Raw genomic sequence first — 26,884 nt, forward strand, 5'->3', positions numbered from 1 at the left:
ATAAGACCCGAAAACACAGACACGCCATGTTTGGGACTAGGAAGTGTATCAAGTCATTCACCTTATTGTTTGGGCTAATTTTGCCAACCCAGATTTATGCAAGTTTAACATGAATTTCCAGCTGCTACAGAAAGATGATCATAAAAATCTTAACCTACTCTTGAAAAGAGAAGTCTTAATCATGAAAAGACTTCTTCCTGCATAAGAGTAAAGAACAATTTAAATGATTTACGGTTTTGGTTTTGAACCATCAAAAAAGTTTCCTCCAACATTACTGAGTTACTGCATTTGAAGAGCTCATCACTAGCCTGTGGCAATCCAGCTACTATATTTTCAGAGAACTGTGTGGGTATTTGGCCACATACACCCTATTAAAACTGAACTGCCTTGGATAAAGTCATTGCATGTCTACCTACCCATGCAGCTCCTTGAGAAATTTTAAGGGACTACACTGACATTATATTCTCCCCTCTTCCATGAAGAGAATGGGAAAAACATTCTTGAACAATATGGTTTGCAAACTAAGTTTTCATGAACTTCGTCAAGTGGCATTCACTAGTGACAGAGGCCTTGCCAATTTAAAAATTGTACTCTTCAGTGCCAAAGGTACTCAAGGTAGCTCCAATTAAACTATGCCACTTTGATTACAGATTTTCACCAGCTGAGAAGCCAGTTCATCACTTTTAAATGAAGAGATCTGGAAAATTAGCAACAGGAAAATCAGAAAACTGTTTTGTAGTACTATGGAATTGAATAGCTGTTTGTAAATACCTTCTCATTGTGCTTTATAACTTGTGGTTTACTTTAATGTGATGACTTAGCTCACACTGCTATTTTTAAAATTTCTCCCCAAATTCCTTCATGAGCATCCTAAAACACATCACAACCTGCTACTTACAGGGAGAGACTGCTCCAAACAAGCACAAATCCCTTTACCTGAAAAACAAAAAGCACCTGGGAAGAAAATCTTTCCCATCATTCCACTTTTTGTTTTTCCTTGTGTTCGTCAAAAGCTAAAGGAGAAGCAGCAAGTTTTCCAACACAGTCTGAGGAACTAGTTCAGGTTCAAGTTGTATTGTTTCAGTCCAAACTTGGTTCCTACCTAACCCTGTTCAAATTTAAGCAGGGTGCTCACTTTCTCAGCTACATCCACCTCACACATCTTTTATAATAAAGATAGCTTTAAAGCAAGCTTTCATCTTCCTTGTGTTATCCAGATTTTTAAGTTGCCTGCACAGCAGCCAGGATGTATTGTTTCTACTCCTTTTCAGTGTGAACAGAAGTTATTTTCTTCTTGTGTAATGCTATGAGGCATATTTAGCTTTGTTTCCTATTTCCTAAAGGAGAGCTGCGATCAAAGACGATAATCACTTGATGAAAGATTCAGAAAATTTACCCCACATCAGCCTCTTCCTCCCCCCTCCAAGGACATTCACTGCTACACTCCTCTGACCACTGTTTTGATTATTAAGCAGCTCAGTGAGGATATTACTCTGATTTAGAGAATGTTTTACTGGAATCAGGTTCCAAAGAGCCTCTTCCCTTCTACATGCAGTGTGTTTAGCATTCACTATCAGCTCTGGGATTTACTGAGAACTCGGAAAAGCCTATTCTCATTCTCCACAAAAGATTAGAGAATTTAGGTATTTCTACAGTTACAATGAACTAGTTTCTAGAAATACCTTTATCAAGAATGAACTCTGCTTCACTGAAATTAGATTCTCCTTATCATTATTTTTAAAGCTGGCTAGATGATTTTGACAATTTTAAAGAAATTCCACTAGCGACTATGCAACCAGTATTTCCTGCAGTCTGTGCTCTCCCAGGAAAACGAAGGCTTATCTGTTGCCAGCCAGGAAATATTCACTAGACTGAAAGTCTACCGTCTACTTTTTGGAAAGCTGCAGTGCTGGTGGTAAAGATTGAATAGTAGAAAGGCTTCTTTTCTAATCTTTTTCAAGTTCTGTACTCCACAATGGCAGCACAGAATGAAGGCTGTTAATTACAGTACAGTATGAAACTTGCAATATGAAAACCTATTTATTCTCAGTTTAAGTAGTTGAAGATAATTAATAGTTTTATCTTCCCACTTGCCTCCCTGATAGGGTACAAACAGAGGAATAGAATAAATCTACATTTAGTTGGAAGTACCAAGATAGGAAGTTGCAGTCTAAGGAAAGTATATTAATCTACCTGTTAGCCTCTTGCTTAGTGAAAAACAAAGATTTCTACATGGGTAAAAATAAACCCCGCATTGCCAAGCTGCAAGTTAACAGTTCATGATACGTGTTTATTTTATCACGTCAGACCCAGCCTTTCGAAGAGCCCTTCACTTGGAGTTTACATTATACCTCATACTAGTTCACGATAACAAAATTTGCACAGCATGATGACAAGTTGGATATTTGGCAAGTAGGTTCTTCCCCCAGCCATGACTAACTAGGGGTGGAGAACGCATACTACACAAACATCTAAACTCCTAATCACGTTATGCCTAAAAAAAGAAAAAAGTTTTACTTTTAGTTTTACTTCCACAAAGCAGCTGTAGAAATTAAAATAAAAAGTAAAACTACACAGCTGACAAATTCTGTTGCACCCACATGGATGCCATGGTGAGGACAGTCCTCACGCCAGCAAGATCACTAGTTTTGCTGCTAGAGGCTCTCAGCCCTGAGATTCAGAGCTGAGCTCTGCTTCTGCTGTGCTCTTCAGATAGGTGACCTGGAAACTACACGGCATAGCCAGTAGGACCACATGGAGAAGTCAAATTAGAGAATGCAGAATCACAGCAGAGTCCACTTCACACAGCACATGCGGGAAGCTCTATACCCACTAAATCCCCTCTGCATACGAGTACCTACAATTTATACAAGAATCATTTGGTCCAGCAGCAACACCCTGAAACATGAATAGGTTATATGACAACCAAACTCCAACTCAGACATTAGAAAGACAACTCATGGACTAAAAGTTCATCTTAACAGTACCCATAGCTAAGATCATCACAAATTTTATTTACCCAAACTGTAGAGTTTATTCATATGCATTAATCAAGAATCCCAAGAAACATTAACAAACATGTTGGTCATCCACCAAGGAAAGGAAACGCTAGTTACCAAAAGGGGTAGCTGCACGGATGGGGACCACCTGGCAGATCTAGAGACCACAGCTGTTCCCTTCACTTCCCCACCTCAAGTGACAGAGCATATATATTTTCACTTGCTGTTTTCAGCTATCTTTTAACCACACTTTTTTTCATGTCCACATTGATGTGACCGGAATCATTTTCTTTATCAAGATACATATGATTTGAGCTGTTTGACTCTAAGCTAAGTGCTTGCTGTTTTCACAGGTGATACAGAAAAGTATGTTAAAGCCACGTGTTCAAGCACAACTTTGGGCATGCGCCCATCTCCTACACAGTTTCGCATTACAATAAGACATTCCCAAGGCTTGGCAGATGAGGGCATAACGAGAAGCAGTCTTGCACAAATCAGTGTTGTCTCATGTCTGAAATAAATATTCTTGTACAACAAATGAAAAACTAGAGTTTTATTATTGGAGAGTGTACTGAGCCATCCCAAAAATGGTTACTATATCTAGTTATCAATTAAACAAGAGCTCCTTAGTGAAAACAGTGCTTCAAAGACAGAAGGCTTCTCTAACAAACTCCCAGTGAAACGATTTTGAATAATCTCACAAAACAGTAATGGTACACCCAAAACTTTCAGAGGAATCTTCCCTGTGAACACCTCCCTTTTATGACATGGTTGCAAACAGTAGAGAAATGGAGAAATCTTTCAGACCAAAAATGGAATTGTTAATAGAAAAAAAACAACAAACAAACAAACAAAAAATATATTACTTAGGAGAAATTGGGTGGATGAAAGCACAGTAAAGATAACGCACCAGACTAGGTACAGACACCAAAAACACAAAGCATTTAAAGAAGTGTGCTCTAGCTACACCCATGGTGACCTCTTCCCCAGCTCCTCTCCAGCTACTGTTATATTATTTCATGAGAGCAGGGCAGCAGGTTTTAGTGAACTTTAGGTACTTCCTCCTCTAAAGGCAGAGATAAATGCAGTGGAAAAGCCCAAACAGCACAACTCACATCCCACTAAGTTTTTCAAAGCTATCGTCTTCTTCATCTTTCTGTAATATGGTGACAGTTGCCCCTCCATAATTACTCAGGAAAAACAGCCCAGTGTAAGAAAATATCAAATGGGATGCTCAGAATGGAAGCAAGTACATAGAGAACATCAGGAATGTCTTCACATTTCATTTTGTCTCTCCCCATTTCAGTATAAGGAATGGGGGAATACATGACACTGGAAAATAAGATGCTGTGACCAAACAGCAGAACAAATGGCATCTTCCTTGGAAACCTCCATGAGGCAGCATGTCTCCACCAGAGCACAATTCTACACATTTTTATGTGTTGCCCATCCGCATGGCTGCTGAATAATTATTTAAAAGATCAATGTTTTGCATTAAAGCAGAATTACTTATTGTGTTATGGTTTTGGTCATTTCCCTTCAAATAATGGGAAAGATTAAAGACAGTTAAAAACAAGCAGAGCTATACAACCTCCCTAGGGCTTTGCCAGTTTTCCTGGACTGCAGAATGGAACCTGGTCTCCTCAGGCATAGGAAGGCAGCTAGATGAAGCAGGCCACCTCAGAGTTCCCTTTGACAAGCTCGAGTTCACAATCAAATTGACTAGTTTTTGGAAACAAGTTAGATGCTAAGTTTCTGCACAAAGTTTGACATAAAGCTGCCGTGTAAAAAGGTGGGCAGAGGAGGGGCCAACTTCTGCAAGGTGTTACTACAAGGTTAACGGACAGGAAAATTTCTCCCAATTCTCACACAGAATTGAGGTGTTTCAGTAATTATCGGTATCCATTCCTCTCTCTAAAGTTTCCCTGCAAGCAGTAATCAGAATTATATACGATCTCTGCATGAAACTAATGAATTCATGACAAAGAAGACTCCTCAACACGATAAGAGAGAGTGCATCAGGGGTATTAGCATCAGGCTTTAATGCCCAAGAACAGTCTCACTGCCACGTTTGAACTATAAAGGAACTAGAACAAATACCGGTGCTACACAACATCAGCTGTCTAAGGACTTATGTTCCCACCCCCATCCCAAAATAAAATAAAGCAATGAACAACACAAAGATGAAAGTTCCCCCTCTTCTTCTACTGAGGGGGAAAAAAATAACTGTTCCTGCTCTCTAAAGCTATTCGTAGATCAAGCTATAGCACATTCTTCTAGAGAAGTTTCCTTTCAAATCAAACACTTGTTAAACAGCACAAGTTCACACCTCCCAGCAATCCTGTAAGATAAGGATTACCATACTGCCTTCATTTTACAGGTAAAGAGAAAGGAAAAGCCAAGGCACAGTCTGCAAATGTGGGCAATACCTTCCCATCAACTAATTGTGACCCAATAGACTTTCTACACCAACACCTACCATATAAAATGTGTTCTTCACGTTTGCTAGCAGAGAACACTTTTGTTGTAAACTATTTTTTTCCCCTCTAAAATAAGTCCATTTCTTACAAACCTTTCCTCCTCTTAGGGAAATACTTAAAGGTAAACTGCAGTGGCAAAGATTCTGTACGCATACCACCTTTGAAAGGCACTGGAGTTCAAGTCAAGTCTTTACAAAACCAACACGCTGAGGTTCTCTACAGGAAATGCAAACACTTCAGGAGCACTGACAGCCAAACCTTAGTTGTCCCCTCAGTGAAGCCCCAAGAAATTGAAGTAGCCTTCATGATTCCACACGCCAGCTGCTTATCCAAATGCTAGCACACACAGACCTCAATAAACACACCTTTCACTTGGAGAATGATGCTGTCAAGCATTGAAGGTCCTCTCTGCACTTCCATGTAAATAGCCCCAGGAGACTGTTGCTACATCTGATGCATGTCAGTGGAGGCAAAGGAAGCTCCTCTTCTATGGAGAGAGCAAACTAATACCAAAAATGCGTGAAGTGGAACAACAAAACTGACTTTGGATTTGGCACAGTTGAAACAAATAGACCACTGAGGAAACAGTTGGAAAAGCAGGAAGAACGTCCTTAACTCTCTCTGCCATCACCTTGCTGGTTCCTAGCCATTTCAGGCCATACCCCACAATCACACTGCAGAATAGCAGAGTCCTTTAGATGATTGGCTCAGGTAATCAAAGCAGAAAATAGCTAGAAATACTGCCAAATGATTAGAAGAGAACTGGTTGTAAATTTAAACACCATTTTGATTCATTAATCTCCAACAGCTAAAGACAAACCTAAAGCAAAATTAACATGATTGTAAACTAAGCACTCGTATCCTGTGGCTATTTTTTGGCCTGCTGAGAGAGAATGAGCTGATCAAAGAAAGACACTTCACTGCGAGCAGCAAGATTAGTGCTGCTTCACTGAGCTCACAGTTAGTTCCCATTAACTAACCTGTTTTAGAAGCTGGTAATACCATAATTAATCTTAGCTTCAATTTGAAGTGAAAGAAGGGAGTGACCCATCCGTCTGACATTGTACGTTACAATCCGCTGCAAGCTTATTCATAGTCTTTTGTTGTTGTTGACCAGGTGAAGAGCTGTAACAAATTTCACATTGAGGGACACAAGTTTTAAGACTTTCCTGATAATGCAAAGCAGAAGTATTGTTTTGCTGGCTTAGCGTACAGCGGCAAGCTGAAGTCATACCAGGTGACCGCAAATAAGCAAGGAAATACACTAGAACTGTCAGTATCAGGAACTAAAAGCTAATAGCTATTATTAGCAGCAAACACGCCTAGAAAGATATACAGCAACTTAATAATAGTCCCCTCCGAACACACCCTCTGAGCAACAAGTGTTTCAGCAATAGCAGTCTGGACTGGCTTAAAATATAAGTGTTATCTGCATTTACATTTCTGTATAGTTTATTCAGTTACCAATACCAACATTTCATCGAACTATGTCCCTTAAGTTCTTGAAATTCATGAAAGAGGAGAAAAAAAACCTTCAACCACCACTTGTTTGAATCCATCTATCTGAAATCTGTTTACAGCAACCCTGCCTCCTATTGTTCAACGTTATCTCTTCCCATACATCTTCCATATAACGTGATAGACGGTAAAGCCTGAGAGCATTTGTTAGAAGACAGCTTTCCAGAATTGAATTTCATGTTATTTTCAGCTGATATTCATCAGGACCTAAGTGTATATATACAAATTATTACTGACAAAAATCTTTCCTTAGTGAAATATGGTACATTACACAGATAACATCTTCCTTATTTGTAAGAGGAATCCAAAGTTTGAATAAAATCTTGGCCTGATAAATTATTCTCAGTTCTGTGGGTAATGTTTTAATATCACCTATTTCCTCCATAGCAGTTTCACCTTTCAGTCCAATTTTGTATATTGCAGCGGAAAGGTTTGGGTGCAGTTGTTGGTACATAAATTTTCACGCGTGTACCAAAGGTTTTAACTCTCATTCTCCTTCAATCATTAACACATCAGAACATTCAAACATAGGAAAAATCATAAATTAACTTGCCAAATAAAATATATAGCACATAGATAAATATTTCTGAACAAAGATGTCTTTTTATGGATTGCAACACATAATTCATCTGATAAAGAGCTGCACGACTAGGAAATAACAGTAAAACATCCCAAGTTTTCCATTCACATAGGCGCACTGCTTGATACCATCGCCACATGACTCTAGCTGTGCTTTCCCTCATGAACATCAGCTCCTCAGATACATTTCTTTTAGTACAAGAACCATCTCCAGATAAATGCATACAACCAAAGCTACCAGTAAGTCAGCTGAGAGATGGCACTTACGTTGAAAGGTGATCTGAGCACGGACAACCCTTCACATACCCAGGAGATACAGAAAGTTCACCCTGTAACATTTGAGTCACAATATCTGACCGTGGTAATATTAACATGCATCCCTCTATGGATAAAAGTTGAGCCTATAAAGTTAATAGTTGCGCTGTCCCCCCAAAGGTAAAAGCCTCCGAGCTACCTCCCTACTACTGGAACACCAACTAGCTTGTAGGGAAAATGACAGCTTTCCTTAAGTCATCTGAAATACTGGAGAAGAATATGTTTTTGGGGGCACACTACCTCCTGAGGACGCACTATAAACTGAACTAAATCCAGACTGCTATCATCCCACGTCTCCACCTCCACAGGCAAGTTGTGGTCCTGCTTCCTCCCTTGCACCAGAAGCAGCATTCAGGAGCCCTCACGCTCCCAGTTAGGAGACTGCCCTGGCTCAACACCAGCTTGGCAGTGGACTCCCCAGAGAGGAGAAGAGTCATAACAACCTGGATTAGACCAGTTTTTATGGAATTATTTTATGAGGGTATAGCTTACATGGAAAGAATCTTATCTGTATAAGGTACCAAATTTCACTTGGGAATACTGGAAAAACGCTTCATCCACCTCCATCCTTCCAATCTATTCTCTCTCCTCTACTTACCTCAGTGTTTCTGACTGCATAATAGGACAGTTGGCCTGATTTATCTAGCCAAAGTTAACACCGCAAGGACTTTAACTTACATAAACTGCACGCACGGTGAGTGAAAAGCTACTTAAGCACATTTCAAATAAACAAAAATTATTTGTAAAGGAAAAGTGACAAGATTGTCTCTTTCCAATGAAAAAGGGCACTTACAAAAAAAAAAATGCCCAATGGAATACATAAGCAGCTGTTAAATATATGAATGGATATGAGTAGAAAACAAATAGGAAGCTGTAATAGCAAAACCTATACTAAGCCTATAACTTCTTTTCACCAGACATAAATATTTAGACTATTACATTTTAGAAGCCTAACAAGCATATGGTCTCCTATAAGTGGTTTTTAAGGCACAAAACACCGCTATTGACTTAGTGAGTAAGACGAAAATACAAAATCTACAGATTAGAAAACATGAAAATGCACTATCCATACATTTATACTTATAATATATATCTCCACAAAGTCAGTAACAACCTCTAATAGACTGGGAATGCTCAAGCACAGCCTCATTTATGCTGTAAAGAAGTTCTACTCTTCTAAAACAAATCAACAATTAAAAACGAAGAAAATACAACAACAACAAAACACCCTACACCACTCTAAGAAAGTAGACTTCATTTCTCCAATATACGATCTGGATAGCTCGTAGAAATAGAATCACATTCTATGCAGAAAAAAAAAAAATACGAAGAAAGAAAAAATTAATCCCATAGTAGAATTACTTCAATAGTTATCAAGCATTTCCATAGCCCAGACTCCATCCAAAGTATTTTAAAGCTATTAGAAGACGCATAACAGAGAAAAATGTCTTAAAACAAACTCTACACAAATTTTGCAGAGCCTAAAAACATAAAAGGCTTCAGTTACTGCTTCAAATGACATTGCAGAAACCAAGTAGGTACAACACAAGAGTTACATATTTAAAAAAGTTCTGGATAGCCGGCTAATAAAGAACAGAAACACTTTGTTTTGTATAAAGGAATACTCACAAGACAGTCACCTCCAACACATTTCCTCAGTTCTGTCCCTCAAGTATCTTTTAAAAGATGATACTACATAGCAAAATTCATAAGCTCAATGAAAATAATAAAATTATTATTAAACTATTGCACTTATAGCACCTTACAACTAATCTTTTCCACAAACTGTATATTACTTATTTTTTCTAGCTTTAACTGCTATAAAAAATTACAAGCTAGCCATCACACTTCACCCATCTTTAATAGCTTTTGCTTCTCAGGCACCAAGCACCCTACCTCTTTCACAGCATACACGATTTAAGCAATCAAGTTAAGCTTGATTAGTCTCCATTTGTGTTTAACATTACAGTTGCTGCTTCTCTGTAGCACCTGAGGAAAAATTTGTGTGCTTGGTGACCTGTTAAGTGTTGTGGGTGATTTAATGAAAGAGGTCCCCTCTCCCTTAATACCCCTCCATCAGAAGGCAAACACAGCTACCAGTGCACTACTAAAAGCAGGAAGCAGAAACAGATAAAAAGGAGATTGTCTAATTAGCCATCTATACCCAGAAAAAAATAATAAAATAAAATAAGGTGTTTTCCTCACACAGATGCTGTCAGCCAGAGAACAGAAGGCAGCACACAAACAATAGTTTTCCAGATCCAGGGACAACAGTGATGTTATGAGGAACGTGAAATGCGTGAAGTGTTCAAGAAAACCCCAATAAATCTCTGAATGTGTCTGAAAATAAAAAGGGTGAGACTAGGGAAAAACAAACAAATGAACAACAACAACAACAAAAAAATTTGCTTGGAAATTTATTTTTTGCTTTACCAGGGCAACTTCTTTCAGAAGCATCTGATTTTCGAAGACTGAAATGTCAGTGCAAGTACTGCCATGCAAATATTCAAAAATCCCTACAGAAACAAATCAGGTTTTAACATTTCAGAGCAGGAAGGTCTTTGAGTAGGGTAGATATGGCTCTTCTGGTAAATTTACCTTCGTGTCTGAATACCAAACTTTTGTTACCTTGTGAAAACTCAGGTCAGAAGATTAGTCTGTACTTCTTGAAAGCATTTGAAAAGACGAAAATTGTTTTACTTCAGGAAAGGCACTGTAGGCGATCCTGCGAAGTACAGAAATGCTGGGTTTGCTAATCTCAGAGAACAGCTCTGATATTACAAGGCATCAGAGCTGTTGGAAAGTAATCTTTTTCCAAATGTTTAGTTATGAATAAAATAATGTTAAAAAGTTAACTTTATACGAGTTCAAAAATGTGAGTGGGGAAATGCCCCTCAAACACCACGGTGCAGGAGAATCCTCTCCGGGATATTTTCATTGCTTCAATACCCAGTTTATATTAGGCAGCCTTACGGACTGCTTTATTCCAAAATCATACACTGCAATAAATTTACCTCATGAGCCCACAGTTCCCTGTTGCCGCTGTTGGTGATGATGCGTATTAAATCCTCCCAGTATAAGTTAAATTGTCCCGATAGCAGCTTAAGTTTTGATCACTCTTTAACATTTGGGAACTGTACCCCGAACAACACCTGACACCCAGGGCGGGGTGCGGTGCCCGAGCTGTGAGGGAAGACGTTTTTCCCTCAGCCTGACGGCATTTTCACTTCACAGAAAAGCGATTTTCGGGGGCAAGCCTGAGCTGCGCCTCCAGCACTGAACGAGAGCAACCAAGCGCCAGGGGCAGCTCTGCCTTTTCAAGCACTCCTCTCTCCTCAGTTGGCTTTCAGTACGGTGCCACAACAATAACAATTTCCCCGTTTTACGAGGGCGAGGAGCGGCGGCAGGGCTGTGGGGGGGGGTTGGCGGGCAACGGCTCCAACGGCTCCAACGCCTCAGCCGCCAACGGCCGCCAGGGGGCGCGGAGCCGCCACAGAGGGGGCGTGGCCTGAGCCCCCCCCCCAGTGGGCGGGCGCCGCGGGGGCCGCCGGGAAGATGGCGGCCGGGCGCGGGCTAGAAGGGAGCGGGGCGCGCGGGACGCGGGGCGGGTGCCATGAAGCAGACGGGCGGGTGGGTGAGGCGGGGCCGCCGGGGAGCGCTGCGCTCGGGGGAGGGAAAGCGGCTTAAATAACGGGAATAAGCTGCTGGGGCGTGTTTTGAGGGGCTGCACGGGTTGAGGGTTTTTGTTTTGGTAAAGAAAAACGCAATAAGTGCGGGTGTTTTCGGTTCTGGGCGCGGGAGAGCCGCGGTGTGGTGGGGTTTGTTGTCGTACCCAGCGGCTGCCTGCCAGCTCTGAGGTGTTTGTGGCGCTCTTGTGCGCTGTGTCGGGCTGAAATCCGAAAAGTGCCTTGCTCTGAGTGTCAGTGTCGGTAACGAGGTGCTGCAACTCGCCTACAGGTGTTTGCAGGTTTTTTTTTGCCTGAGGCAGTCAGTGCGATAGGGATAGAAAGCATCTTCTGCTGCTTGAGCACTCCTGTCCGGGTGTGTACTGCTGTCAGTTAGTGATGTTTTCTGAAGAAAAAAAAAAAACTTTTTTTGGTCCTGTGCTGTTAGTGGTTGTGAACAGGAGTGCCTGGGGATCCCCTCGTGCTGCAGCGAGGTGTGAGAGCTGAGGGCAGGCAGACCTCCTGGCTGCAAGTGCTGGCACAGCTCTTGGACCTGCAGTAAATGTGAATTTATCGTCTGGCTTCCAGGGTCTGCAGCTTTCTAAACTTGCACATAACCAATAAAACCTGGAGCAGATCGGTTTAAGTTATCTCCCTGTGCAAAATCAGGGTCTATCAGAACAGAAAGATGTTGGAGTGGTTGCCTGTGGTAGACAGAGCAAGAGCTGGGGAAATCTTAAGCTGCAACAGGTTTCTCACCTAAACAGAAGGCTTACAGATGTGTAGATAGCATGCTATGTATTCTGCTTTCTCTTAAGATCCCTTTGTACACATTTGTCAGTCCAGTATACCTGAGAGAGAAAAGTAAAGCAACTTCCTGAAGAAGAAAAAACTCACTTGGGCTTAAATCACCCTTTAAATAAAACTTTTCAAATGCTGTTTCCCCTCAACTTTTAAACTGAGGTTAAACTTGCAGCAGTGTGTGGTTGAAAAGTTTCTACTATAGACTGAAAGAATTTGGTATTAAGAATATTTGATATATCTGAATGGTATTGGGTTTTATGTTGGTCCTTGTAGCAAGAATAGGGTATGAAAGTCAGGTGGTGGCAGCCTTCTGCATGCTGGAAAGCTGCTGCAGGTGTTTTAACTTGGCTGTAGGGTATGCCAAATTATGGAGGAAATATAGGCTTTCTTGTATTTCTTATGAGAGAGGTTTTGTGGGAAAGAAAATAATAATTATCAATACTATCACTTTTAAAATGGAAGCTGGCAAAACTTTCTATTTTAGTTTAGAAAATGTAGTAGTAAGAACTTAGTGTGGAAAAAAAGATACGGGGGGAGGAGGGAGGAAGAAAACCAGGACAACTAAAAGCTATATCTGTATTCAAATAAAACTATGCAGAGAGTGCGCTGCTTTCCTTCAGTGAAGGAAGCATTTAGAATTTCTTTTTTTTAAAAAAGAACTTTTTATGACTTCTTTAAATCAGCTGTTGAAATTGTTTAAGTCTTTCCTAATCCTATTCCAACCACAATGGGTCGGACACCTTGATGTTTTAAGCACTTCTTGACTGATTTAGCTGAACTTGTACTACAAGTGTCTTAAATTCAGAAGCGGCATTTTCTTCTCATTTATGTCAATGATGGGTAAAAGAGAAATTGATCTGGAAACCTGTTAGCTGAAGAGTGTTACCCAATTATTTTTTTTATGCTTTTGTAGAGTCTTGACTATTTTATTTTCTTCCACAGTACCTCTATGCTGCAGAACCAGCCTCAAAGGCACTATGGAATTACCTCTCCAATTAGCTTGGCTCCTCCTAAGGATATAGATTATATTCATACTCAGAAGCTAGTTGAAGCAATGAAGCCATTTGGGGTATTTGAGGATGAAGAAGAACTGAATCACAGGTATAATAAAACTAATTTGTTAATCTTTTTCAAATTTGAGGACAAATGTAATGTGAGTTTTCTTTACAGGCTGGTTGTTCTTGGTAAACTGAATAACTTGGTCAAAGAATGGATTTCAGAACTTGGTGAGAGCAAGGTAAGGATTTCTTGTAATACTCTTATCAAAAGAGCTGAAGTCTTTTCACTTCTTTTAAAGGCCACACCACTAGGACTTACGCTAAAGTTCAACTTCTAACCTTCCTCTTAAGTATCAAGCAGGACTGTAGTAACTGCCACTGAAATATGGTATGAAAGATTTTTCATATGTTTCTTGAAGTCTTTGGGACAGTGCATAAAGTTAAGAAGTGGTTGTGTCAGTTGACTGTTGCAGTTAAGAGAGAAGTAATTTATTGTGGGGTCAGATGGTAAATGGGCACTGATTATGCCCCAAGCAGCTTACAGCACTCATCTAATTTGAATTTATGCTAGACTTGCCTATTGTATAGCTCCTGAATTCTATTGATTTATGTACATCTGCAGGGAAGCCTAATAAGTTGTAATTTGTCTAAATTAATGAAAGGACTGCTGCATTGCTTATACTTTTTGGAGTTGTAAGGGCTCACTTTAAGAAACAAGTCTGTTAGACTAACAACTCTGTGGGAGTGAGAAAACATGTAAAAGGAGGCTGCTTCTGTCTTTCTAAGTAATTTGTGTTAATTAAGCCTGCATGTGGGTCAGTATGTATCATATTCTAAAGTGAACTCTTTCTCTGCCCACAGAATCTTCCCCCTTCAGTCGTAGCAGATGTTGGTGGCAAAATATTTACATTTGGTTCTTACAGGCTTGGAGTACACACCAAAGGTAGAGCTTTAGTTATCTGGTTGTAGTTGTAATTTTTGAAAGTGACTTCCAACAATAACAGAAGAAATGGAATCTCTCTGCAGGTGCTGACATAGATGCTCTTTGCGTTGCTCCTAGACACGTGGAAAGATCAGATTTCTTTCAGTCACTCATTGAAAAACTAAAGCATCAAGAAGAAATAAAAAATCTAAGAGTAAGCAAGTTCTCTCCTTCATACACTGACTTCTACAAATAAGAATATTCATGTTCACAATTTCCACTACTAAAGAATGCCTTAAAAGCCAAAGATAATAAAAAAAAAAAAATCAGATCCATTTTTAAAATACTTTCTGTAGTATGAAAATGTTGAAGTCAAGGTTTTTGTTCCTCTTCCTGATGACTATACATCGTAGGAATCTTTGTGGTATACTTGTCTTCTGCCCTACCCATGGTTTGGGAATGAGTCAGCTGTAGCAAAAAATGGGGCTCTGTACCTAAGAACTTTGCTTGAGTTTTGGATATAGTAAGGGGCTAAGAAGTGAAGTTAATGCCTACATGCAGGAAGAAGGAGCAATCAAAAAATTAAGGCAGATGAATGTGACAAAGAAAGTCTTCTGTCAGTACATGTGCCATGGAGTTCATCTGGATATACTTCAGAACCTCTAAGTTGTTTGCCTCTAGTCCTGTTCTTGGTACTCTGCTTGAGCCTTAGTATTGGTGATGCATTCTGACAGCTTTATCTAATGTTGTATGTTCACTGCATGGCTCCTGTTAAGTTCATCTGCTTTATAAAATCACCTTCAGGATGTTTCATGTCTGTCTTGCATGTAAAAATGAACTCCTGACCTCTCAACTTCTGCTCTGTAAACAGGGATAATGCAGTTTTCCTTATGAGGAAAAAAAGGAAGATAAACCTTCAGGGCTCTAGTGGAATAGTATCTCAAGTGTCTAGAGAAGGCTCGGATGCCTTGCTGTGCATCTTCTACAGGAGACAGACAATGTTCAGGCTTGTTTGTGTGACTAATCAAGATGAACTGTAATGTTTAATCACAGTACCATGATATTTAACCGAAAGCTGTAAAAACCCTTCCTTTTTCAAGATGGCTGTTTGCTTTAAAATATTTAGCAAGTAATATTACAGGGCTACTAGAACAGCCATTTAGCGTTCATTGTTGCCAGAGTTAAATCTCTGACATCCTCTCACCTTCTGCTAGTGCTTCACTCGTTTTGTGGGTGATTCCTGGCACTATCTCCAAGGAGTCCATGTTTCTTTGAGAGCTGCAATGAGATGTGAAGCATCTTGAGGTAATTAGTCTGAGAAGAGATGAGTGTGTGAACCCTTCAGAAAAGGTGAAGTGGATAGAGGCAGTTACTTTCTTCCTTAGCTTAGCAAGGTGTGCTCTAATACTAGTTTCTGGCCTCTGCTGGAGGCCTGCAGTCACATGGCCTCTTGCTAAACAGAGGCTAGTTTGCTTTGCCCCGATACCTTCCCTTCAGGATGTCAGATGCTCTTTTTTTTCTTACATAAGAATTAAAGAAGGTGTGGGATATTTTATTAGACTTGCTTTCAAGTTAATTGCTCCAATTTCAGGATGCCTGAATTGCTTATCCCTATGTGGTCAGATAGGGCTGCTGCATTTAATAACTGTGTGCAGTCTGAGTCTTAAGCATAGGGGAGAAAGACTTTGTTCCTGTAGGACCAGACAGTCAGCACTTGGAATGGTTATCCTGTAGCAGTTCTTTCTAGAAACCTGAGCTGGAAACTGTAACAGTCCTGTGTTCACATGAAGTTTGAGGGCTGTATTTGTTCATCCCTGACTACCATTAAAAACACAAAAGCGAAAAGTGAGCTGTAAGCTTTTCAATATGTATTGAACATACAGACTTTCCTTGGGAAAATGTAACGGTTTGATTCAACTCAGGCCAGTCCTCATAGATGGGAAAGAAGTTCTGATGTGTCTATGACCTCCTGCTTCAAGTTTGGTAGGCAAACTACACAGTATAGCCTTCCTTCTGTCTAAGCTACAGGACTGGAGAAGTGTTCCCCTAGCCTAGTCTTCTGGCAGACACAGTGAAGGACTTCATTTGTATAGCTAATGAGGCTAAACTACTTTTTAAAGTTTGTTTTGATACCATATTTTTACTATGCTACCTGCATCTTACATAGTTTTGTTGATTCAGAAGCAATTCAGTCTTTATATTGCATAGCTCAGCAGTATATTCTTTGTGTTTTTTGTAGTCTAAGGGAAATGTGAAAGTAGCAAAAAGGCACTTTCATATAGTTATCCTCTCCTTTACAGGCGGTAGAAGATGCCTATGTCCCAGTTGTCAAGTTTGAGTTTGATGGCATTGAGGTAAGAATTTCATTTAAAGCATGGTTTATCTTTCTTGCTTTGCAGTGGTATAATTTAGCAGTCACAGGTCCCTGGAAATCTTAGAAGGCTTCTGGTACCTTAAAGTGTTTAAGAAGCTGTAATAGAACAACCCTACACAACCCAGAACAAGACTGCAGTAGGATTGGAGCTTATGGGGAGCTAAGTCCCTAGGAAGCCCGGCACACGTGGGAATGTCAAGGACATATTTCTCTAAAGCTGTGCTGTAGACTAAGGTAGCCTACTTGAATAGCGTGTATTTCACAAGGATTGTGCAGACTGGGAATAAAGGCAAAATCTTTGCTAATTCTTCTTGTTGGCTCTGACAAGCTCATTTTCTACAAAGGGCTGTGTGTAGTGTGTATCGCTGTATGAGTTGTGGGTGGACAAAACATTGTGTTGCAAATCAGAAAGGAAGCGATCATGAAACAAATGTGATAAAAAAAAAAACTCATTTGATTTCTGCCTAGGCTTTTCAGCTGCAGGAATCCTTGTATCTTGAATAAGCCTTCTCCTATGAATGAAGAGCTGTGGGTTGTAGTATCCAAGCAAGTTACTGCTTGGTAGTTGCTGTGATGAAGACACTCAGCAGCCTTTTTCTGGTGTTTATAATGTAAAGACATTGTCAGGATAATTTTCTTACCCCAGACTGTACTGGAAAAAAAAACATTTCAGGATCAAAAGGGCTTACCATGTAAAGAAAAAGCCTGTTGCTGTAGTTGAGGTGAGTGAATTTAAGCTTAGTTACAGAGTTAGGATGCAACTTCTTTTTAATGTTGAAAAGACACTCTAAATTTACAGTTGCCATTGGAAAAGGAAGTTTTCTATTGGTTTAAAAAGAAAGATGATGCTCTGTAGGTTTTGTAAATAAAAATACGGAACTTCTGGCAATTGAATTTCTGGGCAAGTTTTTGGAGGTGCACCTATGCTATGTGATTCTAAACATGAACATTCACCCCTTCTGTAGATAGTACTTGTTCTCTCCCACTAGCAGGCTGTTTGCGAACTATGGTATTCTAACTCATGCTTCTTTACTCTAAGATTGATCTTGTGTTCGCAAGACTGTCTATGCAAACCATTTCTGATAATCTGGATCTAAGAGATGACTCCAGTCTAAGAAGCCTGGATATAAGATGCATAAGGAGCTTAAATGGTAAGCGTGTTTACACATTTTAAAAAGAAAATGTTACTGAAGCTGATATCGAATGCACGTTACAGAGTCCAACTTTCTGCACAAGATGCACAACCAGTCTTCTGTATGCTTAAGACCTGAGGAGGTGACATTTAATGTTTCTGTGAATAGTGATTAGATAGGCCTGTATTTCCCATTCCTTTCAACAGTGTGTGTTGTTGCAGTTTACCACAGAACTCTCTTCGTGTGAATAAGTGGAAAACTTGATAGAGAAGGGAGTGCTGTAATTCAGAAATAAAGGTGTTTAGAATATTCAAATCCTAATGTGCTCTGTTTAACACCAGCTGTTGTAATTGTGCCTGGCTGTTGTAAGAAATCTAGCTTTCAGAATCCGTGTCGAAAGGCCTTATTAAGATGTGTTGGCTGTAGCCTGGCCATGAGAAAGTGGTTGAGTACATCTATTACTGGAGATAATACTGAATATTGTGGGTAATCAAGGTAATGCAAAGCAAGTCATCTAAGGTAGTTTTTGTGGATTTGAATGTTAAATTGTAAACTGTTGATCCAGTAGAGCATACAACTGGCTTGTACATGTTACAGCAAACCTTTATACTTAAACCTTTTTTACAGGCTGCAGAGTTACTGATGAAATACTACATCTAGTGCCAAATCAGGAGAACTTCCGGCTCACACTCCGCGCGATTAAACTGTGGGCAAAACGTGAGTGGTGTCATTGTTCATGATATTTAAACATTTCAGAGGCATTTCATGATGAAAAATAAGTTTCTAAGACTATTGAAAGCACTTCCAGTTTTGGATAGTTCTTCAGATGTCTGGGTAATAGGCTTAACTTTTTAACTTGTTTTAAATCTAAAGGTGCTGTGTTGCTGATCAGGAACATGACGACAAATGATAAAAATGCCAGGTTAAGCCATAAAATCTTGGTGTCTATTGAATGGGGAAATAACATATGGGAATGTAGCTATGGCAAGTGCTAGAACAATGGCAGAACTTCCTTCTGAAGCAACAGCTGTAGCAATACAGATGGATTTCAGAGTAGCAGTATTTTGGGAAATGGTGTAGTAAATCAGTGATGTACATTTGAAGGATGTGGCTTTTTGAAAGAATACTAACTAGGAAGTATCCATTCCAGGGCGTGGTATTTACTCCAATATGCTGGGATTTCTTGGTGGTGTTTCCTGGGCAATGCTAGTAGCAAGAACATGTCAGCTCTATCCAAATGCATTGGCATCTACTCTTGTGAACAAGTTCTTCTTGGTTTTCTCAAAATGGTAAGAGCTATTGTATGACAATTTCAATCTGTATAGAGTAGTAACACTTAAGGCTACTTCTTTAAAAATGTGTTTCAACATTGAGTCCTAGTCTGAATTATGTGACTGAGTCTTAAAATACAGTTGTTAGTTAATGGCTTATCTTTTATAGGGAATGGCCAAATCCTGTTTTGCTGAAACAACCTGAAGAGAGTAATCTTAACTTACCAGTATGGGACCCTAGGGTATGTAGACATTAAACTCAGGAGCCTTTAAACTTTCTTCTAGGTTAAACTGATACTAAGCAGAACTGTTTTAACATTGTAGGTCAATCCAGCAGACAGATATCATGTAATGCCCATCATCACCCCAGCCTATCCACAGCAGAACTCTACATACAACGTATCTACATCAACACGAGCTGTAATGGTAGAGGAGTTCAAACATGGTAATATAGCTTTCTGTGCTTATTAACTGATGAAAAAGTATGCTTGCTATATGAAACTGCATTGGTTATATTCTGTGAGGTGTCCTGCTCCATTAGGCATAATGGATCTTTGAGAAACAGGCCACTTGTAAGCAACATGGACCAGTTTTACCACAGATTATCATAGCACATATGTGCTGTGTCAAGTGAACTCATGCTTTCTCCTCTCTTAGTGTTCAGGACTTATCTTGCAGAGTTTATATTGTGCAGTGATACTTATTTTTTGAATTTATTTAAAAATTAATTTTTTTCAACACCAACTCTAGGTCTCGCAGTAACAAATGAGATTCTTCAAGGGAAGTTAGACTGGCCAAAGCTCCTTGAGCCACCAAACTTCTTTCAGAAGTACAAGTATGTATGCAATCTGTGTTTTCTGAACTTGGAATGGTTTGTGTACTGGGTGGCATACTGAGTTCTAACTGTGTAAATAGAAGATGACATTAATATTTGTGTTGCTGAAAAATTAAGCGGAGTTACCTTTTGGTAAGGGTGAGCGCAGGGGAGATACAGGAAACTGTTAGGCCCTTTACAGTCTTCATGAGGGGAAAAAATGAACTGCAGCATTTTGAATGTTGCAGAATGTGATTCTAAAATATACTCTTTTTTTTTTTTTTTCAGTTAATACTGTGCTGAATACAGGACGTAGTCTGTCTTTAGTAGAAATTATGTTCTAGATATTTAAGGCAGCTTTGGCTTTGCTTAAAGGAATAACATCCTGAGCTATTACATTTCCATTTTCTTCTAGACATTATATTGTACTGACTGCTAGTGCCTATACTGAAGAGCATCACTTAGAATGGTAAGACTTAAAAAGAAGTCTGGAGACTTTGGTAGAGCATGTACCTTCGATACATGTATGTGTATAACTTGTCACACGTTACTGAAGCTTCAATATTTCTTTCCTGCATATTAATGAATTGTATTGTGCACACACTCCACTCTGTAGACCAGTGCTCTGTAGCCTGAAAAGACTTGGTTTTATAACTTGTTTCTTGGATGTAATATCTAATTTGGAACAAAATTGTAATTGGTGCTGAGTTGCTCTAGGTAGATAAGTAGGCTCTGAAATTAGCTGCCTTTCTCCAGTGAAGTAAAACCAGGCTGTTACATTTGAGAGAAATCTTGTGCTCAGTGCAGACCATCTGAATGCTGATAAATAGTATTTCCTGAGCTTTAAGTTATTAGTGCTCTTACCTCTTCTGTTTAGTGCTGAAAAAATAAATTGGCACTTTGGTATGGCCAATAGTGAATAGGTTAATGGCTGCAGTGGTGATCAGTTTTTACAAAACTATGAGAACAACCTCAATTATAATTAGAGGAATTCACTACTTATGATGAGATGTTTGTAACTGTCTCAGGGGAGATATGTCAATATAACTTGTTTGACCTATGTGAATGTGCTGAATAATTGTATGAATGCTGAAGCAAGGGGAAGTAGTAAGCAATTCAGGTACTGTAACGTGCATTTTTGTTTTTAGCTTTGCAGTGATATTCTGTTAAAGATGTTATATTTCTAAACGTTGCTAGTAGATGATTTCTTCTGAGCTTTCTGACTTTTTCCTTTAAATTGTATCACCTACAGCTTGATGTTAATCAATCAGGTGTGCAACAAGGATTTATAGGCAAATGGCTTAAAGAATGATTTCTAGTAGAACAAAGTTTTTCATGTATCTCACAAAGATGAGGAAAGTTCTGACTCCAGTAGAAGCAGGCTTTTGTCATGACAGAAATGGAGGCAAATGGGGCTTGGTTGTACAGCTGTGAGAACTAAAAAGCAAAAGATAGTTTGTATGTCATAAGGCCACATTTACTTCACCAGCTCTTGGATGGATTTGAAAGTAGATAACACATCTCTTACCTGTCTAAGATAGCTCTAAATAACAAAGACTTTTAACTGCTTTTAAAGTTATCTGTGGTGTTAGCTAAAATGGCACTACTTTCTTGAAATGAAAAGCCTTCATCATGGTTCTTGTAGCTTGGTAAATTTGTAATGAAGTTAAGGTGACCAGAATATTTGTTAAAGGAATTATGTTTTCAGTTCAGTTCTGGTTGGAGAGTAGTAAACTCCTTCCACTGATCAATCTGTAAGGAGAACTGCATCTTTACCCAGCTATGATCAAGCAGTTGTCCTTGAGGTTTTTTCCTGAATCTAAGATTGTTTTTTCTACTTTGAAATGCAGCTGGAGTTGCAGGGGTATACTACTTGTACTCTGACAATTCAGATTAAACATATAATACATCTTGAAGATAAGAACAAATTAGATAAACTTAAGTAACTCAGTCTTTGGAAACTCAAAAGCTCAAATATTACTGGAACCATCTCAAGCTGCAGTGTGGTATAAAATCTATCTATTAAGATGAATGAAAGTTCCTCTTTGGTTAGCATTTTTGTACTAGCATTACATAAAAGGTATATAACTATTGTGGGGAATACAGTAAAAACAAATATTTCCTGTTCTTAGGGTTGGCCTTGTTGAATCTAAAATTCGTGTGCTGGTTGGAAACCTGGAGAGAAATGAGTTTATAAATATTGCACATGTAAATCCCCAGTCTTTTCCTGGCAACCAAGAACACCGTAAACAGTGAGTTTTGTTACTCTACTTAAATACGGCTGGGCAAATGTATTCAACTTGTTAGATAACCTGAGATTAATATAAACATGTTCTGTTATATACCTATGGTTCTGTGGACACGAGTTGCTCAATTCTTTCTGGAGGCTCTTGGGTACTCAAATGTGTGATATCAGCATAATCCGATAAATATGTTAACCTGTCTTTTTTTTTTTTTTAGGGGTGGCTATGTGTCAATGTGGTTTCTTGGAATCGTATTTAGGAAAGTGGAAAGTGCAGAAAGTGTTAACATTGATTTAACATATGATATACAGTCGTTCACAGATACAGGTAAGCCTATGTTTGTGTTTTGCTCTAGTCTTGTAGTGTTTGGTTTTGATTCTACTGGAAAAGTTGCTTAATTAAGTGAAATGTTTACCTAGAGAACAATGTGAAGAATAAAGCCTTCCTGTTCTGACACTTTAGTGAAGTCCTTCTTGGAGCGAGTGTGTGCTGCATTCATACTAAGTGAGGAAATCTTTCAAAGTTTACTGAAAGAATGGACGGCAAATACAATGAAAGCAGGGCTGGATTGCAATATTCAACAAGGAGGAGGCACAGCTAGTGTAAGCCTAACACTTGCACTGTTTTAGTGGATGAGCAAAGATGTCCCTTTTGATATAGGCACATAGTAAGCATGAATATAGTCAGGTGAAATAGCTGTTCATATCATAGTGAACACCTTCTGGAAGGAACTGCATTTCATGAAATGGACAGTCAAATGAGGAGTCTGTAGGTGTTCGCTTACTGGGAATAGCTACATGTGTCGGAGTTGTCGGCAGAAAGTGGGAGTTACTGGTAGCAGGTTCTAAACCAACTTGTTAGTTCACTGTATTTTTCCGAAATAAGTTCGTGTATGATAATCGAGGGAACTTTAAGCCAGTGAGTTGCTGCACTGCAATTAGAGGCGGTCTTGCATGTAAATCTTTGTGTTCATCTTCCATTTCTGCTTTTTTGGTACATGTAGAAGAAGTATTATTGGAAGTGTTGTCAGGTAATGCTAGATTAAAGGGGTTGTAGAGGGAGGACTCACTTGAAGTCGTAGGTCTTACTCTGCCATTGTCTATTTTCTTACTCCCAACCTGACTGTTCACGTGCCTTTCAGAAATGCATGTGTGCTGTCAGGCTCATGACTAGCTGTCAAATAATAAAGTGAAGTTGCTTTTCTGAAGTGACAAGTGCGTTAGAACAAAACTTTAAACAGTGGACTCCCTTAAGCATTTTTTTGTACTTATGGAGAGTTTATCCATAGTACCAGCATGGGCTGTGATGTCTTGCTCAGTTCTCCACTTAAAAATGCAGTAAAAACCTGACCACCTTTTTTTTGGCTTGTGCTTTCTGATATGAAAGGCATGGAAGACTAACAAAACTCTTGTCTGGCTGTCAAGCCAAGTGAGACGGCTTCCTCAGACTTGTAGGAAACAAACATCTGTATAGATAACCCACTAGACATGATGCACTGTTATACCTTAATTTATTGCTTCAGGCATCTCACAATGTTTCAATGTTGTGGCAAATATCAACAAGGCTTACATGCTACCAAGAGCCAGGCTAGAACTGAGGTTTACTGTTTTATTTCTATGTAAGAACTTGATTGAGGTAGCTGTGCTCTTCTTTTTAGTAAACCTAGTAAAGCACAGCTGATAGTATGCTTCCTCTGGCAGAGGGTTTGGATTAGACTGAACAGGAAAGGTATTTCTTGGGAGGTGTGAGGCCCTTTCAGCAAATTTGGGAGTGACCAGTTGTGAGCAAGAAAGATTTCATCAAATGCCTTTTCTCTGAGAGTACTTTTAGAGGACAAAGGTTAACTTGAAGTTGTTGGGCTGAAGGTCATAAGCCTTCCAAGCAGTGAGCCTTTTCTTAAGTCAGCTCCCTTTTGCCTGAGAACATGATTGGATTTTCTCTGAAACAGCAGTTCATATTGTTATAAATATTCATTTGTGCCTTATTCACTCTTATTTCTCCTTTAGAAATACTTCAAGCCACCTCGTGGCTATGTCCTTCCTTTGATTCCTACTCTATTAATAAGCTGACTTCCTACTTCTGCTCATGATTGGGCTGTTAAATAAGCTTGTTGAAATGCGACTTAATTCCTTAGTAATTGCTGGGCTAGTATAACACTAACACGCATAAAAGGCTATTTGTAGGCAGTGAAGGAAAACTTGCTGAAATTGTTGAGATTCTGTTAAGTCAGATGTCCCTAAAAATCCAATCTTTATTTTCTTTAGTAGATAGAATTTTAACACCTGAACTACTGAGAAGTGGTGTGGTGTTACTGAACTGCTGTGTCGAAGAAACAATTGCCACCATAAATATCAGACAAACCAGCTTGAATCTTGACCGAGGGGTTTGGTCTCTGAGCTGTGCACAGTGGGGTTGTTTCAGAAATTCAACTAGATCTTCTCTCAGTTCTCAACCAGAATGGCTAGTGAATATTATCTCCCCTAAGTTAAAATCAGCTCAGATATCACCTGCACAGTTAGCAAACCACTGCTATTACTGAGTATGTAACAGCTATTTATGTTCAAATCCATATTTATGTATCTGATCTGTACTGGATGGGAAGTAGTATCTCAGCCCACACATCTTGAGACTGCATGTGGAAACCTGGGTCGTGTTTTATGTGCAGTTACACTAAAAGCTGCTTGCTCTTCATTTGAGCAGAACAGACTTAAAGGCTTGCTGTTTCTAAAGAAACCATATGTAGCTTTAATAATGGGATGTTTGCATTAAGTATTTAAGCTACAACACTAAATTTCATGTTAGTTTACAGGCAGGCTAACAACATCAACATGCTAAAGGAAGGTATGAAGATCGAGGCGGCTCATGTGAAAAGAAAGCATCTCCATTATTTTCTGCCTCCAGAAACCTTAGAGAAAAGAAAGAAGGTATAATAAAAACTTGGCTCTTCTAGACATATTTTTTTCTTGCTTACTAGTTATTTGAAGACTTAATTTTCTAAACTGTTGTTTCAGCAAAGCATGCCAGATACTAGTCAAAATGCTAGTGGGCTTCAGTGTAAAAGGGCCTCTTCAGATGGAAGCTTGGACAGTTCCAGAGAGACAGACTCCAGAACACCATGTAATTCCCCTTCGTTAAGTAGGATATCTAAATTGGACACGTCTACAGCAGAGATGGAAAGGTTAGCACCATAACCTTAAAACTGGAGATGCTGTTGTTAACTGACTTGCAATGTGTATGAGGTCTAGGATTTCTTGTTCAAGTCTATGTAGACTGGAAGTATGTGGAATGCCGTAAAGGCTTTGGGAATAAAACTAACACCTCCTTTGTGGGTCTTGGGGGATGGGTTAAAGAAATCCTTGAAAAATTAATTGATGTACATGAATGTGTAGAAACAAAGGAGAACTTGGTACCAGAGACTTGGTATGGCTTTGAGCATAAATAACCTTAGGTTAGTGTGCAATTTAGAAGCTGGAGTATTTTATGTGCAGGTAACTGTTCTTTTTAACAAAAGTGAAGTATGGTTAATGCCAAGCAGTGTCAAGTTTTAATAAAACACTGATCTTGGTCACAGAAATGCCAGAGCTGTTGCTGACTTAATGGAACTGCATGGGAACTTCGGCAATAAAAATGTATGTCTCTTTCCTGGGAAGTCTTTGTTCATAAGCTACTTCACATGGGAATGTGTAATCTTGAAAATAATAGCCCAGTAGTATCATGTGCAATAGAGTGCAAAAATAAAATCAGGGCACTTATGGATAGAGGAGCAGACATTTGTTAAAAGCAGCAAGGAGTGTTGCATATACTAGGTTGGAAGGCAGTATCAGTATATGGAGACTCACTGAAGAAAATACTTGAGTTTAAATCTGCATTCTGCAATTCAGCAAATTGATATGCTAGACTGCCAGTGAGTGTCTGTGCTGTTTAGTGGAGCTGTGACAAGGAGCTAAGAAGGAAGACCATTCTGTGTGTGTGAACTTCCCGGAACTGGTGTACACTATTGGGCTAGCATTTTCTAACTTAAACATTGTAAAATCTGACTTTTACAGAAGTGCTGTGATTCAGAGAACTAGTGGTGCTAAAAACAGAGAGAAGACAAATCATGTAGCTGTGCCACCAGTGTCTAAGGAAATCTCCATTCCAGTTATTGGTTCAAGTATGTGTTCAAGTGGTAGGTAGAATGCAGTCCTTAACTTCGTGGCTGAGCTCTAAAAGCTTGATATCTCCTACAGAAATGGAGGCTGCAGTTGCAGTAAGACCATCAGGATCTCCAGCTGGCTGCACTGTTCCTGCAGTAATAGAACATAACGTGATTTCTCAACTTAGGACACGTGTTGTCCAAGGACAGCATGAACTAAGTGGAACTCAAATTACAAATTTGAAGAGTACTGTACCTAAACGACCTCATTCACCGACATCAGAAGAATACCCTAAGAGACCAAAGGACAGACAAAAGGTAGGGAAGCAGGGCTAGGCTGTGGAGGGTTTAAAGTAGTATCTACTTATACAGAATTAGTGAAATGACTAAATGACAGATAACAAGTGTGTGTATATCTATAAATTCTCAAATATATATAAACATTCCCCCAAAGACTGGTAACAAATATGTATATATACATTCCCGAAAGAGTTGGGAATCTAAATTTAAACATAATGATAGTTTTACTAGGATATAGGTATGAAAAACTGTGCACTATCCATACATCAAATTCAAGACAGTTTCTTCAAGATGTGACACTGTTTTTAGTCTCGTGACTGAATATCTAAATATT

At 39.2% G+C, this 26,884-nt stretch overlaps 2 protein-coding genes across 10 annotated transcripts in view; one reads left to right on the top strand and one right to left on the bottom strand.

The window, feature by feature from the left end:
• BCL11A (BCL11 transcription factor A) overlaps nt 1–11,247 on the bottom strand; it is a 137,117-nt gene extending 125,870 nt beyond the window's left edge. For 4 of the 5 annotated variants that reach the window (XR_014691394.1, XR_014691395.1, XR_014691396.1 and 1 more), the window contains exon 1: nt 9,521–9,765. The gene's annotated coding sequence lies outside the window, so the exon portion shown is untranslated. Of the gene's footprint in view, nt 1–9,520; nt 9,766–10,905 lie in introns of those variants that run through there. The other variant, XM_084514485.1, reaches the window with a different exon arrangement.
• A 182-nt stretch (nt 11,248–11,429) lies between these two features.
• Nucleotides 11,430–26,884, top strand: part of PAPOLG (poly(A) polymerase gamma) — a gene marked incomplete at its 3' end in the record, with an annotated part of 40,038 nt that continues 24,583 nt past the window's right edge. For 3 of the 5 annotated variants that reach the window (XM_084515588.1, XM_084515587.1, XM_084515586.1), the window contains exons 1-19: nt 11,430–11,521; nt 13,303–13,461; nt 13,531–13,597; nt 14,220–14,301; nt 14,385–14,494; nt 16,581–16,634; nt 17,694–17,805; nt 18,415–18,504; nt 18,938–19,076; nt 19,228–19,300; nt 19,383–19,503; nt 19,809–19,893; nt 20,288–20,341; nt 22,005–22,124; nt 22,333–22,442; nt 24,918–25,039; nt 25,127–25,293; nt 26,162–26,268; nt 26,345–26,568. In XM_084515588.1, the coding sequence (XP_084371714.1) occupies nt 11,505–11,521; nt 13,303–13,461; nt 13,531–13,597; nt 14,220–14,301; nt 14,385–14,494; nt 16,581–16,634; nt 17,694–17,805; nt 18,415–18,504; nt 18,938–19,076; nt 19,228–19,300; nt 19,383–19,503; nt 19,809–19,893; nt 20,288–20,341; nt 22,005–22,124; nt 22,333–22,442; nt 24,918–25,039; nt 25,127–25,293; nt 26,162–26,268; nt 26,345–26,568 (2,013 nt within the window). In that variant the 5' untranslated portion in view covers nt 11,430–11,504. Of the gene's footprint in view, nt 11,522–11,607; nt 11,849–13,302; nt 13,462–13,530; nt 13,598–14,219; nt 14,302–14,384; nt 14,495–16,580; nt 16,635–17,693; nt 17,806–18,414; nt 18,505–18,937; nt 19,081–19,227; nt 19,301–19,382; nt 19,504–19,808; nt 19,894–20,287; nt 20,342–22,004; nt 22,125–22,332; nt 22,443–24,917; nt 25,040–25,126; nt 25,294–26,161; nt 26,269–26,344; nt 26,569–26,884 lie in introns of those variants that run through there. The other 2 variants (XM_084515589.1, XM_084515590.1) reach the window with 2 other exon arrangements.

This window comes from Aythya ferina, assembly GCF_964211825.1.
Source record: "Aythya ferina genome assembly, chromosome: 3".
NCBI lineage: Eukaryota > Metazoa > Chordata > Aves > Anseriformes > Anatidae > Aythya > Aythya ferina.